The sequence below is a fragment of the Patagioenas fasciata genome, chromosome 23, assembly GCF_037038585.1.
Source record: "Patagioenas fasciata isolate bPatFas1 chromosome 23, bPatFas1.hap1, whole genome shotgun sequence".
NCBI classification, from domain to species: domain Eukaryota; kingdom Metazoa; phylum Chordata; class Aves; order Columbiformes; family Columbidae; genus Patagioenas; species Patagioenas fasciata.
The window spans coordinates 1,331,870-1,350,509 of NC_092542.1; the positions used below are offsets into that span (position 1 = coordinate 1,331,870).

Below are 18,640 nucleotides of genomic sequence, written 5' to 3' on the forward strand. Positions count from 1 at the left end.
CTTAGAGAAAATATGTTCCAGCATCTAAGGGCACTAGGAAATCTGGAAGGACAGGCTGGGAGGGGGGCTCATTGAAGGGGAGAAGAGGCACAGAGGAGTTTCTTTTAAGTTACTTTATAGTAACTAGTCCTGCAAGGAGAGATACAAAAAGACATCCTCTTAACATGAGATTCAACAGAAAAAGTGGTATCACAAGTTTCTGCGTAATGGCCGTTGGCAAACAAGACCTGGAGGGGATGGGAACTACATCGTTTTTGCAGCACTTTCGCTCTCCCAGGAATGTTAACATGTAAAGCTCCTTCACCTTCCCACCTGATTTCCCTTTTAATTTCTGAGGCAATTCAGAGCTCCCTGACAACTACGAAGATGTCAGAAGATTCTCCAGGAGCCATTCCTTAATTAAAGGGAAACAAGCGTGACTGTGACATGCAATAAAGAAATGCAGGGCCAGATGACAATCACATATACAAAAGCAATCTCTCAAGTTGGGTGCTGTAGTTCTGACTCAAATGGATCTCAAAACTTCAGTCAGCTAATGCTTCCCAGTCCATGGACGTAGAGAAACTGCACTTCTAAAATTATTTCAGTGCTTAATCTAACATTTACCTCATGCTTGCTTGAAATCCAACCTCAGATAGATCAAACAGTGAGCTCTTTAACAAATGAGAGCCAAAGGCCTCCAGGATAGCTTCAAGCAGCTAGAGGTTTAGCAGCAAAATCCTGACATTGCTAAGCCATTACGCCTCCTGCAGAATAACAGAAACCAAGATTCTCAAAATGCCAAAGCACCAGACCTGCTCGTTTTGATATCTCCACTCAAAATTTCTCTCAATAATGCAGAGCCTTACACGCAGTCTGCCACACAGTAACGCAGAGAGAAACAGCAGGAAGGGAAGTCAGAGCTTCGCCTAAGCATGAGCGAAGATTCGTCACAGCCTGCAGCTTTACAGGTGCCTGTTCGATGACTTTTCTGGGTATTGGCGTATGCTGAAGTCAATTAAAGTCTATTGTGGGAAGAAGCGGGTCATTTTATAGATAGCTAATGCAGAACTGAGATCTTGGTGCATGACAAATGTATTGCAGTAAATTCAGATGAGCCTTAGTAACTGAGACACTGTCTTAACCAAAAAAAATTTCTTCAGCCTCATCCTATTACCCACTCATATTTATTTATACAGTCATTTTCTCAGCTCCAAACAAATTAACAGGACTAACAAGAAAAAAATCCAGTGATATTCACAAATAAGGTGGCTCCTTTGAATTATATTTAGGAACTGAGTGCTCTGTACTTTTTATTTTAAAACCAAAGTAGAGTTATAGTGTTCTGAAACTGTGAACACAGAACTTTAAAAGAACCATATACTCTGTATATTTTATTCCTAACTAAGATTAAAGATTCTTTTAAAAAACAATTTCAACCTTTCACCTCTACAGCTTTTTACAACATGTGAATGTTATCAACAAGCTCTCAGAGTGTGAAGAACTTCCTGCAACAACATTCACGCAGATGCACTCAGCCAATTTCGGATAAGTATGGAGTAGCTTTTAATTCAGCATAAATTACAGAACAAAAACCAACCAAAAGGAATGACTCAAAAATTGTGCAGTGGCCCTAGAAGACTCATGGTTCTATAAGATGAAAATCTCAGGGAGTTACAAGGACAATCAGAGAAAACAATTCACTTTCCAAGACTAACATAAGGATTAGACAAACTAACAAAAAATTCTCAGATTAAAATTCCTCTGTCTTTAGACAGGAAGCCACACCTTAGGCAGGTGATGGGAATGATAGATGCTTTGGGCTGAGGATCAACACTCAATACATTCCAGGAGCTTATCTTTCCAGCATAGTCAGTAAATACAAGAATCAGCAACCCCTTAGTGTTTCAAGATTCAGTTATAAAGGCTTATATTATACAAGCATGTATGACAGAAGTAGACCTGGTAAAATATTTTGCTTATTATATTAAAAAGTCTACTATTACCTGGTGTGCCATGTCAAATTTACCTATCCTGTCATGGGCTCTAGTCTGTGGATAATCACTCCCAGTGTCCAGCAGCAGACAAGCTAAAACAAGGCGTCCAGCTACTGAAGATACCGAAGAGCTCAGAGACAAGTTAGCATTAATTCATCTGTACTGAGGTCATTGGTAACTACGACACCATGCAATCCCGCCCGCACTTGACAATTACTGCATTTCATCAGCAGTCACCGACCTTCCCTCACAACCCTCTGTCCTTCATTTGGACTAAACAATTCCTTCATGCCTTATCTTACCGGGCAAAAAGAATTCTCCCAGTCAAAGTTTTCTGCTCCCCTCAGTAAGAACACAAAAATCTCTCTTAACAGACAAAACTTTGACCACTTAACTTGGAGCTAGATTCTGAAGATGGCATTAATTTCCTATTTGAAATTTACCACAGTCAGCAGTGAATCTTATGGTACTTCTATCTTTTTGGTTTTTTTAAACAGTTGAACCTACCTCTACCTTGAAACAAAACAGGATTCTAGACATTATGACCCTTAGGACCTGGCATATGTTTAAGACCACCTACACCTAAATGCTGGAGCCTGAGGCATTTGATGCATACCCAGTACTAGCAATTTGGCCATCCTTACTATTTGCCATATCTCCGCAATCCTCTCACATTTTCACGCCAGGAAAGAACTGAAAATTCCTTTTCCACAGCCCAAAACAATGACCAAAAAAAAAGCCAAACAATAAATACCCTTTCAAAGGGTCATGTGTGTCTTTCCTTTCATGTTAAGACTTATCAACTGTTCAGTCACACAATCAGGCAGGTTATATTACTTATCTGATACTTTATTTAAATATCTAAAGTTTATTTTACATTCAACTTCTCTTACACGAGTCGATTTTAGTTTTGGCTTAGTATACCTGCGAGAGCTCCGGGCTCAGGTTATCATTTCAGATTGAATGCACTAGCTCTTGTGTTGAAGAGAGCAGTTGTCCAGTTAGAAAAGTCTAAACTTAAATGCAGAAATGCAAAAGTAATAGCAAACTGTTGCAGTCATAAAGCCATATATACTCCTCTGGCAGCATACTATAAAATTTGTTGCTAACTTCTAAGAGTGAGCAAAAGTGTTAAAAGTATGCCAACATAATTCCTGGAAGAGAAAGTAGCAAATTAAAATAAAACCAAACAAAAAAAACGCCACACACCTTTGTCTCTTCTCTCTGGACAGTGCAGACAAGTTGTCTGAGCTTTTTTGCACGGTGCATCAGAACTTTCATAAGCGTGACAAAAAAAGGAGGGGAGGGAACCCCAAAGCCTGAGAGCGGAGGCTCCACCCTTCCATTTTACATGTTAAGGGCTCTCAGCTCCCTGATCACAAAGCAGCTTTTACAGTCCTTATTCAAACAGTTCAGCTCCAGGGTAACAAGTTCAAAGTGGGAGGAGGCAAAAGCAATCAGAGGGTGGTAACAATCCCGAACAGACACTTCGTTCCTTTTACATCTGCAGAACCTGTTCTTCAGGTTGGAAACTGAAACATCTGCCTGTTGCTGTGCTTGAAAGCTGCACTCCAAACCTCTTCTATACTAATAGGTCTGCAGAGGTAAAATCATATTTAATAATGCCCAGACAAGCAACTCGTGAGAGGAAAAGTTAATCATTACTGTGCACCAAGTTTGTTTTTCATTTTGGACTTCCTTGTGTTCACGTCAGCAAAGCAACTCATTCCCTTATCAGGTCTGTTGTAAAGGAAAGTGGGGAAGCAAGCAATGGAAATAAAGTCTGCACAGAAAATTTTCTTGCAAAAGTTTAAGTAAAACACAGCAGCTAAATTTTAAGAATGGAACAATCAACCACATCAGTTTGGGGCGTTTTACCATGTCACTCCCAGTATCAGCTGAACCATCACACTGGTAAAGGACCCTGGTGGGCCAATAATCTACAATAACTCTTATAATACGGGGTATTCAGAAGACTTTCAGCTGGTTAGCAGGCAGCATTTGAAAGGTACTAGCCCCTCAGGTCCCTAAGGTACATGGCTACTGTGTTTTTTCAGCTTAATACACTTTCCTCAGGTGCAACTGAGTTAAGAATTACTAACCTCTTCTTTGCTGAAGGAAATTATAGGACACAAGACAAAGGAAATAGTTCCTATCAGAGGCAGCTGGAAGGTTAAACTACAATTAGGATGCACTTGCTGCACTGTGTGGGAAGTGCACACTAGATGGGAAAACTGCACATTCCATATCCATTTCACATAAGATATTTGCTTATGCAGGTGCTCCCTCTACTGTTCTAATGTTCTTCCTTAATTGCATTGATTTTATAGTTACGAATGGAACAACCTACAATTTCACTTCTGTTATACACCCTTCCATACACTAGGAAATAGAAATTCAAGTTGCCCCTGAAGAAAGGAGGGAGGGGATAGGAATGCATTACTTAAGTGTAGGATTCAGCACAGCTTTCAATTTAAAGCTTTTGGTGCAGTTAAATTAGAACTTTGATGTCACAAGATGTGTTGCTAATAACAGACTACTCAAGACTAGAGGACAAATACCCAGTTCACCTGTGTGTCTGCCTGTCAGCAGGTGGCCTTTCCTTCTGAGAAGAAAAAAAGTACAAGCTCCAACACCTTCCCATTATTTTCATGGAAAGTACTGCAATATTAGCCTATAAACTCTTCTAGAAAACATCTATTTTAATCCAAGTGAAAGTATAATAGCTTTTTCAAACAAACCAACTACGTTGCAAAATTGTTTAACTTCCCCTTCACTTAAACATGTTGCAAAACTTAATTTATAACTATGGGACGTTAAAATCTGCTAAAAAAAAAAAAAAAAAAGTGTTCTGACAAAAATGAATGCATCAGACTTCAAGACGCATATGGGCAGCAAATATTTTCAGAATGCTACCTTTGGTAAAAGGGCCATTGTTGTAGCCAAGCCCCCCCTTTTATCAGCACACAATGTACCTCAGCCAGACGTGTCCCGGGCTCCTGTGCCGCCGGGCTCCCCTGCTCCGCGGCCGCGCTAAGCAGCGCGCTGGGGGGCGCAGCCAGGGCGGCATGGCCGAGCTGCTAAGCGCGGAGGGAGCCCGGCAAAAGGGGGAGGCCTCGCCTGGACCGAGGGGCACAGCGGCCGCGGGCGGGAACGCACACAGAGCGAAGGGGACGAGCCGGGGCCGCTCCCGCCCCTTCCAGGGCGTCTCCTCAGCTGCGCGCCCTCCCCCTGGGCGGTGCGTGATGACGCAACGTCCCTGCGCCCGCCGGCGCGCAGCCTCAGCACCGCCCCGCTGAGGGGAGAAGGGTGTGTCCTTCCGCCCGCCATGGCGGCGGCGGGGCCGGCGCGGCTGGTGCGCTGTGGGCAGAAGGACGAGCTGTACCGGAGCGGGCTGCGGAGCGGGGCCGGCTCCGCGCTACATGGGCTCGCGGGTAACTCCCCGCCGTGGGAACGCCTCCCGTGGGGGCTCCTCCGCAGCCCGAGCCCCGCCGAGGGGCTGGGCCGCCCTGCGCTGGTGGGCGGGGCTGTAGGGACAGCGGGTCCCTCAGAGCTCGGGATGGGCCGGGGGTGTTAATGCTGTGCTGGGGGGTCTGGGGGGAATCGGTTCGAATTTCACATCAAGTGACTGGAACGATCCCTCAGGTGCCAAGAAGTGGCTGGAGTGGAGGAGGGAGATCGAGCTGCTGTCTGACGTGGCCTATTTCGTCCTCACCACCCTGTCAGGTAAGGGGCTTGGTCACCTCAGATTTGGCGTTTCTCCCAAGTGTGAAAAATGAGCTGTCTGTCCCAGGCACCTGCTGTAACTTGGCAACCACCAGCTGCAGTGAGACCGCTTGACAGTGGTTTTCTTTAATGTAGGTGGGTTTTGTTTGTTTTCTATAAATACCTTTTATTAAATATGAAACCACTAAATTGTCATAAGTTTGCGTTCAAGTGCAGCAGTTTATCAGCCCAGATGTATGTTCTTTTAAAAAAGGGATGCATGACACTGTTAAAAACTATCCCTGCTTTAAGCCTAAACCTGTTGCTGCAGATGTAAAGACAATGTTCATCTTATTCAACACAAAAAAAATGCAACTATTTCTAAAACTGTTGTGTTCTGAGCAGAGCAGCCTGTCACGCAGGGAATGACATTGCACCGTGCGTGTTTTCTGTTACATCGTTCAGGTTACCAGACTCTGGGTGAAGAGTATGTTAACATTGTTCAAGTCGACTCAACCAAGAAAAAGGTACCTGCTTTTCTTCGACGGGCCGTCTTCATTGCTCTTCATACCGTAGTACCCTACTGCTTGGACAAGGGATTATCGCGTCTGGAACACGAGCTGCAGACAGAAGCTGAGGAGTCCAGAACCCCGCAGGGCAACCCAGCACTTGGCTCATCCAGTAGGACATTAATAGGAAACTGGGTACAGAAACAAATTGGGAAGCTGACAGAGCAGCAGAAGAAAACGGTCTTACAAATTGTGTGTGTTCTTAAGCAAAGCGTACCTTTGCTTCATCGACTACATCTGGCACTATTCTACATCAGTGGCACTTTTTATCACCTCTCTAAAAGAATCGCAGGAATCACATATGTAAGTGGATGTATTTCTTGTTTAAAGGTGGTGTCAGCTGCAGCATTTTGGCCTGTTTGGGATGCCATGTGTGTAAAAGGGAGATAGAATTTGGCTTATGGCTAATATATGTGAATGCACTGTCAGAAGTTCATACCCTTTGTAATTTTAGAACATTATCTAGCCCAGTCTGTCTTTTATGAATACACAGAAACTGAGAAGTGACTTAATAAAACCATGGGAAATACTTAGTTTTGAACACAAATCAGTACATGTTTAGACAGACCTGCAGACAGACAGCAGGTTGATAAGTCCTAGAAACATGGCAGGTTTTTTTGACAGAAGCGAGAAACCTAAATCAAGAGTTTATTGATATTGGGGAGGAGAGCATGTATAGATTCATCAAACTGCAGTAACGAAACATTTCTATTTCTGTGAATTATGCAGCTGCATTTTGGAGGACCGCAAGGAGAAGATCAGAGTATTCGATCAAGTTACAAGTTTCTAGGAATAATTTCACTCTTCCATCTTCTTCTAACAATCGGAGTTCAGATGTACGGCTTCAAGCAGAAGCAGAGAGCAAGGCAGGAATGGAAACTGCACCGCAACCTAGCTCATCACAAGTACGATGATTTTTACTTCGGACAGGGTGGAAGCAGGGGTGGGCAATGTGATAGCTTTCACCAACAGGGAGAAGACGGGAGTCACGCTTTGACTTACTTAGAACCTGATGTAGTATTTGATGCGTTCCTCGATGTTTAAGCATCTCTTAGATTTCATTCTTTGCTTTCTTGTTTTTGAGGCCTTCACAAAAAAGGTTAACACATGAAGATGGGGTTTACTTCAGAATTGTGTTATCAAGTATTTCTTACAAGCAGGCTAAATAAAATTAATACATAACTATGTTAATTAGAAATACAACCATGGAAAAAACTAGTGGGCGCCACTCCCGCTGCACGTTGTGTTTGGAGGAACGGAGACACACGACAGCCACGCCTTGCGGGCACCTGTTCTGCTGGGAGTGCATCACGGAGTGGTGTAACACCCGAGTAAGTACACAGGACAAATGGGGACTGCGAGGGGTAAACGTGATACCATTTCTGCTTGAAAATACCCATCAGCCTGGCTGTTTCTCTCGCCTGAAATCTCCACACAAGACTTTACCAGGACCTCTATATTTTATTCGAATAGAATGACTATGCCTAACAGAAACCGTACTACCCACCCCTCCTGTTAGCACTTTTCAGCTCATCACAGACTGGGCAGGAAAAAAAAAAAATGACGGATGCCGATTATCTTCTAGAAGTAGCCGAACAGTTATATTTGGAATTTTTTTTTGACTTTTAAATACAGCAATTCAGTACATGCTATCTAATTTATTTTCTTTTCGTAGACAGAATGTCCACTGTGCAGAGAGAAGTTTCACCCTCAGAAACTGATCTACCTGCGTCACTACCAACTCTAAAGGAAAAATGTATTCTGTTTCAAGACAACAGCCTCAACTTGCACAGCCCTTTATAAAGTTGTCGTACAGCTTGAGTTAGTCCAAGAAAAAACTTGATTCCAAAACTGGTAAGTGCCTGTGCCAGGTGCCCCTTCATTCCTATTTTACAGGAACTTTAACAAAATGCCATGAAGCTTGTCTGGCTGCTGTGTGCTGAGAGTCAGCTAGAACACGGTACCCTTGTCCCAACATCACCTACAATCCATATCTGAAAACTGCTGATCTCACTGAACGCAGAGCATCTGTTCCTACCTGAGAAGGCATTCATCTCAAGCTGCCACTACATTTTGACATGAAGTGGCAGTTCAAGTGTCTAACTTGCAATGGATGTTGTTAACACTTTCTTGTTTAGCAGGAGTCATCCCAGTTGCTGATTTTAATATTAATAAACATAACAAACATGGTCTTTTTCTCCCTGATTTGCCCACATCATTCAGAAACTCCAGCAAACTTGAAGACAACTGCACCAAGTTGGGGCTTTCAGATTTTTAGGGAACAAACTTCAAGCATCTATGACTGGTACTCTTATAATGCCCTTTCTGGATACTGTGTTTCTGTAACTTTCCATTTTGACATTATTAGTTTCCACACTGCTCATAAAACAAACAAAAAAGAACAGGTCAACGTGAACTAAAATCCCTGTCATTTTCCCAGGACGACTGAAGGCTGAATTCCAGAGCTCCAGAATAACTTCATTTGTCAAAAGCCGAGGAAGGTGTTCCTACCTACGTTTTCCAATTAGGTCCCACCAATTTCCATTCAGAATCTTCCAATAGCTCATATTTTCCTGCTTTCTGCAAGTGAGTGCTCCCTGGAGAGCTGAAAAAGGCATTGTGTGAAGATAAACTGAGGGTAACCATTCTTGAAAGGAGCCATAAATACTGTTAGATCAATACATGTATATAAAGATAGAGAACAAGTAAAGGGGGACACTGTCTTTAATAAATTGTGGAATTAAAAAGTCACTTGATAAAACTGCAGTTGTATCACATGAAAAAGTTTACATGCAGGTCATTTCTCTATGATTTTTTTTCCCCATAGAAAATGAAAAGCTGTGTTAAACCCCACACCGTTGGTCTGCTGTGGCCAGTTTGGGCGTATTCTGAAGGGGCTGCACAAAGTCAGCTTAAATTAATCAAGAAACCCTTAAGTTTGAAAGAAACTCCAACTAATAACAATTAAAATATATTTTTATAATTCCAGGTCCTCAGAGGAAATTGGAATGGAGTTTGAACAAGGGTTTGAGTCATCATGAAAAAGCCCAATTTTAGCATCTGCTGGGAGATGTAATGGTGAAACTGGCATTAAAACCCGACACAAATGAGTTACTTCTGAAGCTATATGAGTGCTTTCTCCCTATTGCAAACCCCATAATTTGGTAGATTTCTTATTCCTATCTATATTTGTTTGATTATAACTCAGTAATACCATGCATTTAGGAAACTGGCTTAAGTTCTGCATCTCTCTAGGTCTACTGTATTTTTCTATGAAAACAGCACATGGCCATGAAGCAGAAAACAGCATCACATGTGCCAGCTGACGTTTCTCCTCCGCATATGTGCACAGCACTTCAGGCAGGGTGATATCGAGCAGGAGAACTATGTAAAAATGTCCAACTCTCGGCCATTAATCTCTCCAGTGCAATGGATCTTGAAAGAAATACATTATCCCAAATCCATGGGATTAGCCGAAGTTTCTCCAACTTCTTACAAAAGATAAGAAACTCAATGCAATTTGGTTAGAATGCCAGTTTCTTCAAGAAACCAATATTTCAGATAAAAATAGCAAGATCCTCTTAAAATGAAAATTCAACTGCTTTGTCACCACTCTGTTAATCATTTTTATGAAGAAAAAAGGCATTGTTACAATGGCTCAAAATCGTTCCTTTAGTTAGAATTGGTCAACAGGTTGATTGCATCTTCTAGCTTGCAAAGGTCTTTCCCACATCTTCTTTCCCTTTGTATTTCCTCTTGCCGTGCGTGAAGGGTATATATCTGTACTTTATCATGTGCTGCAAAGAGAAAAGATCCATTTTTGAGGCAAGAAACTTACATAATATTTACAAACATGTTTTATAATACACATTGTAAATTACAAAGTCCCCTAGAAAGACAGTTCTTCAGTATTGTAAAGGTAACGAAATGGCTCATCATATGCTACTTTCCATCTAAATAGGGGTATGAGCCTCATCTTGTCAATCTCAAATTTGGGGACACCCAACAACTTATATGGCACAGTGAAGATTATTGATTGGGGGACCAGAGAAAACTGGAGAGAGACGAGATATCAGTGCTTCACAGAGCTATTCATTCTTCACTGCCCTTTCGTCTTTAATTCACAACTTTGAATAACGGCACCTGTCCAAAATTCTGCATGTCTGGGAAAAAAATTGCTCAAAGCTGCAAATATGCAACACTTGAACATTAGCTGTTCCAGTTCCTCTGGTAACAGATGCGTGTGTAATCCATGAAATACCACTTGGAACAATACTGTACATTCTGACAGCACAAACTACTGTCCTTGGCAAGTTACCTTGATTTGCCTCTTCATTGTGATACAGAATAGCATAATGAAGTACATCACAAGGATTGGCCAAAAAACAGGAACGTTGAAAGCCTCGAAGAACGTGCATGCCATAGCAACCAGGATTCCTTTAGTGGCAGAGTGCCTTAAAAATAATATTAACAATTAATCCTTCAATCCCAGCTACCACCAGCTTGATGCAGATAGTTACATTTTTCAAAAATACAGCATGGGCAGATGGATCCACTCACCAGAATTTAAATTCTGGGAGCCTTCTAATGAAAGGCCGAAATTCTTCATTTTGCCTTGTAGGTAAGGAAGGACCATCATCTAAAAAAACAAAAAAAACAAAACAAAAAGACCCCACACCATAACCCCCTCAGACCTCCTAGACTGTGGCTGGCCGAGCAGTCCTTCCAACAAACATCAGGGAAGTTAAAATCCCCCACCACAGCCAGGGCCTGTGACTGTGAGGCTGCTCTGAGCTGTCTGTAGAGGCCTCATCAACTTCCTCACCCTGATCTGGTGGCCTAGAATAGACGCCCACAACAGTATCACCCCTGCCAGCCTGCCCCTTAACTTTCACCCACAGACTCTCAACTCGCTCCTCATCCGTGCCTGGACAATACTCAATACATTGTAGTTGCTCTCTCACATCAAGAGCAACTCCACCACCACGCCTGGCTGGCCTGTCTTTCCTGAAAAGGACATGTCCCCTACCTCTGCCCGACAGTGACAGGGCAGGGGCTGTCTCAGGTCTTCATCACCTTTTAGGGGGTATCCTCCTGGAGCCTCTCTGAGTGGCACGCCAGGGAGTTACTCCACCAGTCAATTTCCTTTTCACACTCCCTGATGGTCCTCAGCATCTCAATCTCCTTCTTAAGCTTTGCAACCATGTAGAGCAGATCTTGCACCTGCTCACACCTCACACAGGTGGGATGCTGGCCATCGTAACCTCAGCTGGGTGTTCCTGCTCCGGTGGGGGGATTGCACTGGACGAGCTTTTGAGGTCACTTCCAATCCCTAACATTCTGCGATTCTGGCTGTTTTAATGTAACTTAACACTGATTTCCCAAAAGAAAATGAGTGCCAGATCACTTGAGTTACCATGGGGAGAACTTAAGTCACATAAACCTTTCAAAACACAGAAAACTAACACAATATGGACTATGTTCAAGTCCTGAAAAAAGATAAATTTTACAGTAAGTCCTGCTGTCAAGTTGTACAGATGCTTTGCAAGTCTAAAAATACAATGTCATGCTAAAATTGCCCTTCTTTATATGACTGTATCAGAGTAAAAGAGCTGGAAGTTTGAACAAGTTCAAAATGATCGCGCCATGAACTATTCATCATACCTGAGTCTTCCATTAAAGAGGGGTCGACCTTTGGCGACAAGAAAGCTATGAAGAGATTTAGGTGGTAGATTCCCAAGGCATATGTCACAATGTACCAACCCTGTGGCAGAGGAAACAGAGCTGAGATTAAAGTCTTCCTGAAAACCATCTTCAGATATCAACTTTTCAAACACGATTAAACTACCTGGTTTTTTGCTTCGTTGAGAAGCGCTTTTCCATATCCTCACATTAACACAAAGGTTTTCTGGCCTTGTTAAAAGTATTAAAAATCCTCACTGTATAAAATAAGCACTCTGACTGTGAGAAGATGAAATCACCTTGATGAATCTCTTTCTTTTGTGTACTGACAGACGCCATATGTAACAGTTTTCATTTAAAGCCACCTAAATACTGGCTAAACTTATTGCAATACAAATAAACAAGACAAAAAAAAATCTATTAGCATTTTTAAGCTGTTACACAGCTTTAATATAAAAAGCAAAAACTTAATTGCAGGAGTTTTCAGAGGTTTATGGTGTAATTTAATCAGAACTAAGGGAGTATTTCCACTTTCTAGTGCCATCAGATGAAAATCCTCAAGCATTCGCAGTCTCCATTCTGAAGCTGTGAGTTTAACACCAACAGATGTGTTTGTTCTTCAGACCAATTTACCTTCTGCCATGTGCTGATACCATAGGTAACTCCAAAGCAAACTGTACTTCAAGAACGCTCTTAACAAAAGAAACAGGACAGTAATGATACCTAAAGCTACTTCAGCAGTACATCCAGTTTTCTTACCTGCAGTAAATAAACTCTAATCATGTAGATGAAACTCAGGCCCAAAGTTACAATCCATCGCACTGCAGTATATGGAGTAGATTTGTCTAACCAGGACTGGTAGATCTAGGAAGAAATATAAAGTGTACATCTGTAGAATACATGATGCACAATGAATAAAGTTTATTACAGGGCAGCATTAGCAATAGTGAGCATTCGTGAATATTTTGGGAAGGAGAGTAACGTGAAACATTTGTGTTCTTTATTACGAATAAACTGGTTAAACATAAGCATACTGACAAGCATTTGAAAAGTTCTGTATTTTTACAAAGGCAAAAGAAAATCCCTAACGCTTGGAGCTTTGTAAAGCAATTTAAATTGTCAATATTTTAAGCAAGTTTACTTTCCTTAGGATGAATCTGACATGAAATCTGAAGTGACTCATTTTTGACAATAACAACGTATATTTTCACTGTGCAATGTCAGATATACACACGTTAAATATTCCATTAAGCTGTGTATTATAATATTTGTTACCTATTTTTAAAAGGCTTCAAAAGAAATCTTTCGCATAGATGTTAGTATTTCAACAACTCATCCAAAGAGTAATAATGAGATCAAAAAGCTGCAATGTGACCGGCTTCTAACAGAGCCAGAAAAACCCTACGGAAAACCAACCTGTCCGAGTCTGGAGAAAAATCTGTAGACCACAGAAGGTTTTCCATGCACAGACTCACCAATACTGTCCCCTTCTGACATGGTTGCTGTGGAAACAAAACATGATACATAGGTAACACTTAAAATTCGAAGCTCAGTGAAGCTTTACAATCCATTCTCTGAACCAGCATTTACATTGAGACTCTCTGGATTGCCCTGTTTGAAGCAAAATATTTTTATTCTAAAAGAGAAGATGTTTATTCCAAAATAAATTAATTTCCAAAAGAAACTGTCAAGAAAGGAAAGAACAGGATATTTTACAAAGGCAAGTAGAATTATTCAATGAGTTTATGTCTCCTGAACACAAAGAGCTGAGCAGTCACAGGAAGTTTTATGCATGAGTAAAGCTGCGCAGTAAAAGGTCAGGATTTTGAACTCGGGTAAAAAAAAATTAACCAAGGGAATGATTTTTTAGGACACGCTTCTGCTATCAATTCAAGATCTTTATTTTTCTTTTCAGCTAAGCTCAACCAAGTTTTACAGTTCAAGATATAAACCAAACAAAATCAAATGGATTCTAAACAGAAACATCTTTGCCACATCACCAAACCAATCCCTGCCATGACTTCCTGGAGTCCTCAGCGTGGGTGGGACCGCAGGACCCGGGGTTAGCGGGAGTTCCTCAGCCCTGCATCAACACCTCAGGACCTCACGTGGTAAGAAAGATACAGGAAATATGACTAAATCAGAAAAACTTAAATTATCTGCTGCAAAAAATAATCTGAGACCAAGGACAATCTGGGGAGGCACAGAACCTTAAAGGTGAATATTTCTTATGTAAACATCTGAAAACTACATCCTGTGGAATAATTCGTAATTGGAAAAAAGGAGCCCTGTTACATTTTAAAAGAGAAGGGCATTCATTACAAGGCTTCAGGAGCTGCAGTCCACTTTAATTCAAGCTACAGCTAAAGAGAAAAATCAAACAGAAATTCATACAATACAGATATAGACTTTTTCAGTACAGGCAAAAGGAGATAATTGTTGTTCTCCCCACTCGCTGCACTGCAGAAGAAAGAAGTTACTCAGCATTATTAGCTGAGCATCATTTTGTGCTTTAGTTTGGGTTCTTCTGAAATGTCCTCAAGAATAAAGCTGCCACAAAACAATATCAAACCTATTGATCAGATAGCAATTCTCTAAAGGTCACGAACATAAAACCTTCCATATTCTCACAACTAATTTTACAGATACATCCACAGCAAACCAAACATGACATTGCTGTACCCGTTAACCTGAGCAGATCAAGCGGAGAACCGTGTCTCTAAGGCTACTGACGGTTTACGGTGGGGCGGGCATTTTGCTTGGTGTAAGAATTATGTTCTGTGTGATTACATACGATCCTTTGTAATACAAACAGCTCGTCCATAGCAGACCAGGAAACACAACCAGCTAACACTTTCACTGAAAAGAAACCTCTCACTGGCTCTGTTTAAGCAGCATAGACTGAAGTATTTCACATGACAAATTTAAAATTTAAGTTAATATGTCTTGTCATGTTCAAACTTTAATGAAAGAACATCTGTAATCAGACAATAATCAGGAAAAGCAGCTTTTGGCCTTGCTTTGAAGGTGGTTTACGGTTAAAAGCACAGGTCAGATCTCATTGGCTCAAGGGAATAATTAAACAGCAGCAATTCCTCTTTCACAATGTAACACTGAGTGTTCAGTGTAATGAATTACAACCCTTCAGCCACATCAGTAAAGCAAACAATCAGAAAGACACACAAAGACTAACACACGGTGGGATGGTTTGTCACCAGCAGAACAGACAGCTGCTAAAACTAAACCATGTTACAACATTTTTCTCTATCAAAATACAGCAACTAGGCCAACGCGTGACTTCAACAATTGCGTTTTTTACCGCAAACGTTACGGTAACATCACTAAAAATACCACTGCGTTTCTAAGTTCTTAACAATGAGCGGACCTGGGGCAGCAAAGACATTGAACTTACACCTCACATCATCAGATACAGAGACGCACGGAATTTTCAGACAACTGCCTGAACGCAATATCAATTTTTCTTCAATTTAAAATTCGAATGAAGCACATGACGAGCAAAACCACGTTACTGCTCATACGCGTTTCCTCATCTGACACAGGAGACATCTCCGTGGAGCAACAACACGCTAAAGCGATTTATTAACAACAGGGTCAACGGGCAAACAGTGGAAAATAACCCGTTAGTTATGCAAACTGTTGGTCTGGCGTGTTTTTAATCCCAAAGAAGCCGCTGTTTAACTGCATCCAGCAGCGGGGCGGCCCGCGCTGTCAGACCCTCGGGACCGGGCAGCGGCGGCTCCCGCGCCCCGGGCACCGACCGAGACACTTCACTGGCAACCAAAGCGGCGCCGTTCGGCCCAAGACCCCAGCGAGAGGCCCCGGGGCGCCCGCTGACGTGAGCAGGACCGGGAGCGGCCCCGGGTGGCGGGATCCGAGCGCTCCGGCAGCCCCGGGGAGCAGCGCCCGGGCCGCGGCGGCCGAGCCCGGAGAAGCCCCCGCCCGCCCGGGGTCTGTCACCGCCCCCGCCCGCCGGCGGCACCGGCACCGGTGCCCCCCGCCCCCGTCCGCCCCGGTCCGGCCCCGCGGGGCCGCCACTACTCACGGGCGGCCAAGCCGGGTCCTTCCGCTTCCCCGCCCCCTCTTCCACAAAACCCAATATGGCGTCACTGGCGGGGAGGGAGCCACTTCCGCTACCGGGGCAAGAGGGGCCGGTTCAAGGCTCGGCGCTGCCCCGCCATTGGCTCAGAGGAGGAAATGGGTGGGCGTTGCCGCGGCGCCGAGCAGGGAGAAGCGTGGCGGCGGGTGTGAGGGCGGCCTGGAGCGCTGCGGTCCCAGCTGCGTGCGGGCCCGCGCTACCGGCACAAGAACCGCGTCCTGCAGCCGGGTGCGGGTCCCAGGGTGAGCCCGCTCTGCCGCCCGCAGTGACGCCCCGCCCCTCGCTCCCGCGCAGCCAATGAGCGCCGGGAGGGTGTTACCGCGCTCTGCGCCTGCGCGAGGTGGAGGGCGGGGCTGCGGCTGGCCCCGCCCCTCTCCCCTCAGTAGCGCCCGGGTCGCGGGGCGGGAGGTGGCGGGCGGTCACGGGTCTGTTCCCCTGCGGGACTCTCCGCGCTGCCCGTGAGGTGACGGGCGGTCCCGGGTCGGTTCCCCCGCGGGACTCCCTCGCTGCCCGTGAGGTGACGGGCGGTCCCGGGTCGGTTCCCCCGCGGGACTCCCTCGCTGCCCGTGAGGTGACGGGCGGTCTCGGGTCGGTTCCCCCGCGCGTCTCCCCGCGCTGCTCGTGAGGTGACGGGCGGTCCCGGACCGGTCCAGGAGCCGCCTCAGCCCGGCCCCGCACCTGGAGCGGTCAGGACGAGCCTCCCCCGGCCGCAGAGTCCGGTCTCTCATTAAGGCGAAGAGCCGCCAGCCCGCGCTCCTGAGTTCAGGCTGATGTAAATACAAACGCTTTTCCTCTTGTGGGTTTGCTTTAGTTGTTGTGCTGGAGTTTCCGTTTTATGCGAGGGTAGCGTGGTCGCTAATTCTTTATCTCTGGCTGTTGCTGTGTACTCTGTAATGCTTATAATGACTTTTATTTAAGAGCCTATGTTCCTATTACAACGTAAAGTAAGCAGAGTAATATCTTCACAGGAGTGTTGTTTACATTGGAATTTTGCAATAGGTATCCCTAAGTAAAATTAGCCCTTTTGCATTTCTACTGTTTCAATATTCAATCTGGTGTGTGTGTGTATTTAAATGATTCCGGTTGTGTTCTGTGTCACTGGTGGGTGTGGGGTCTCAGGTGGGGCTGGGCAGGGACCTGGGGCCTGTTGGGCACTATTGGGCAGCCTGAGGAGCACGAGTTACCCGAGCTTGTGACAGTCCTGCCAGTTTTATCTTCTTTTTTAAATAGCATCACTTGTATTCTTTAAACCTTTCATATGGTAGAAGATAGATAGTAAGCTTTAAGAAAGCTTAAAGCCTTTGGAGCCACTAACAGTGCATAGGTATACATACTGTCATATAAAGCAGAAAAATATCAGAAAGTTTCAGCTTTTGACTTGAGTTGAAAATGGAGGTGGACGCTTGTCTGTTAAAAGGAGTCAAAACAATTATTCTATTTTCTAGGTCAGGACAAACTGTTCTTTAGAGATGGAAGTCATTACGAGGGCATGTTTGTCAAGGGACAAATTATGGAGAATGGATTTCAATACTGGGTATCAACAGGTGAGCCCATAGTTTTTACATATCGTTACAAAATCCATTAAATTCTGATATATAAACGTGTATCATAAGCAGCCAAACTGATTAGTCCAAGTTGTCAGTTTTTCATGGTGTTTTTTGAAGAAAAGCATTTCAGGTTTTTCTGTTGGTGTCTGAGTTTAGGCTGGGTTAACTTCTACTCTCCTCAGGAAGTTAATGTGTTAATGGTAGAACCCAGAAACGTGTATCATCAGTTTTTGATAACAGCCTCAGTGGTTCAGAGGTGCACACATATGCAGGCTTCTGCTTATATGAAGTGCTCCGCAAGATCTGGACAGAAATGGTAAAGGTTTTAAAGAACTTGCCCATCCATAGCAGATAGTTTATTCAGCTTGTGCGTGGCGTGCCAAGAGAACGCTTCAGTGAATTTATCTCCCAGCATTCTGAGCAGAAAGTAGTTGTTTGAAGGTCTACCCAGGTAACTTGCTCCTGTTTCTGTTTATTTCTCTGCAGGTCAGTGACTTCTCCACCACCCTAAGCCCTTAAATCAATGATCTGTAAGACTGACAGAAAATAAGGGGTGACCGCATAAAATGCAGTGTCTTGTAGAAGTAAATTGGTTGTATACCTGACAGAAAAAGTTATCCGTTATCTAGCGTATCGTTTCTTGAGACATTGAAGACAGGATATTTTATGTATATATGGATTTGTGTGTACGTTTATGCACACGCAGTTTTGTGCCACTGGGTGTCTCTCCAGCATCTGTTTTGTGACTGAATTAGTAAACTCTCAGGTTTACACTTGTTCGGTAACTGGTCTATCTCTGTAGGGTTGTAAGCATTTAGTGTACTATATTTAAGTTTACACTGGATATGTGCTCAAAAGTAACAGGATACTCTGGCCAAAAAACCATCCTGATGGTACTGACAACGGTATCTTGTTGATTTATTTAGTGTTTATATTATGCAGAAAATTATATTAAAAGACAATTGCTTAGTGCAAGCGTTTCACATTGGCTAAAAACATCAAGAGGTGCGAGATTGAACACCAGGGAATATATAAAAAACAAAG

At 43.5% G+C, this 18,640-nt stretch overlaps 2 protein-coding genes and 1 long non-coding RNA gene across 10 annotated transcripts in view; 2 read left to right on the forward strand and 1 right to left on the reverse strand.

Moving 5' to 3' along the window:
* The first annotated feature begins 5,269 nt into the window (after positions 1-5,269).
* On the forward strand, positions 5,270-9,034 carry PEX10 (peroxisomal biogenesis factor 10). 3 transcript variants are annotated; one of them, XR_010652711.2, is made up of 7 exons: positions 5,270-5,410; positions 5,622-5,702; positions 6,147-6,553; positions 6,980-7,155; positions 7,446-7,581; positions 7,926-8,104; positions 8,691-9,034. XR_010652711.2 is itself a non-coding variant. In XM_065854996.2 (6 exons), exons 1-6 carry the CDS (start codon positions 5,305-5,307, stop codon positions 7,995-7,997), a joined length of 978 nt encoding a protein of 325 aa, XP_065711068.1. In that variant the 5' UTR covers positions 5,270-5,304; the 3' UTR covers positions 7,998-8,440. The 3 variants fall into 3 exon arrangements, 2 of the variants coding, with proteins under 2 accessions (XP_065711068.1, XP_065711069.1); XM_065854996.2 differs by lacking the exon at positions 8,691-9,034 and having other exon boundaries at positions 7,926-8,440; XM_065854997.2 differs by lacking the exon at positions 8,691-9,034 and having other exon boundaries at positions 7,930-8,440.
* On the reverse strand, positions 8,957-16,149 carry RER1 (retention in endoplasmic reticulum sorting receptor 1). Its single transcript, XM_065854998.2, has 7 exons — positions 15,996-16,149; positions 13,349-13,434; positions 12,692-12,796; positions 11,915-12,014; positions 10,811-10,889; positions 10,569-10,704; positions 8,957-10,047 (listed from the first exon to the last, which is right to left on the reverse strand). Exons 2-7 carry the CDS (start codon positions 13,427-13,429, stop codon positions 9,958-9,960), a joined length of 591 nt encoding a protein of 196 aa, XP_065711070.1. The 5' UTR covers positions 13,430-13,434; positions 15,996-16,149; the 3' UTR covers positions 8,957-9,957.
* Positions 16,150-16,152: 3 nt separating this feature from the next.
* LOC136111101 (uncharacterized) overlaps positions 16,153-18,640 on the forward strand; it is a 32,458-nt gene continuing 29,970 nt past the window's right edge. For 4 of the 6 annotated variants that reach the window (XR_011735582.1, XR_011735583.1, XR_010652712.2 and 1 more), the window contains exons 1-2: positions 16,383-16,821; positions 17,495-17,593. This is a non-coding gene — a long non-coding RNA (uncharacterized lncRNA). Of the gene's footprint in view, positions 16,822-17,494; positions 17,594-18,640 lie in introns of all 6 variants that reach the window. The other 2 variants (XR_011735584.1, XR_011735585.1) reach the window with 2 other exon arrangements.

Excerpts from the sequence above, each read along its gene's own strand:
- PEX10 (XM_065854996.2), top strand. The coding sequence starts at position 5,305 with ATGGCGGCGGCGGGGCCGGCGCGGCTGGTGCGCTGTGGGCAGAAGGAC. Across the intron at positions 5,703-6,146 it reads CGTCCTCACCACCCTGTCAG|GTTACCAGACTCTGGGTGAA; the intron begins GTAAGGGGCTTG and ends TACATCGTTCAG. Across the intron at positions 7,582-7,925 it reads CGGAGTGGTGTAACACCCGA|ACAGAATGTCCACTGTGCAG; the intron begins GTAAGTACACAG and ends TTCTTTTCGTAG.
- RER1 (XM_065854998.2), bottom strand. The coding sequence starts at position 13,429 with ATGTCAGAAGGGGACAGTATTGGTGAGTCTGTGCATGGAAAACCTTCT. Across the intron at positions 10,890-11,914 it reads CTCTTTAATGGAAGACTCAG|ATGATGGTCCTTCCTTACCT; the intron begins GTATGATGAATA and ends TTGTTTTTTTAG. Across the intron at positions 10,705-10,810 it reads CTCCCAGAATTTAAATTCTG|GCACTCTGCCACTAAAGGAA; the intron begins GTGAGTGGATCC and ends ATTATTTTTAAG.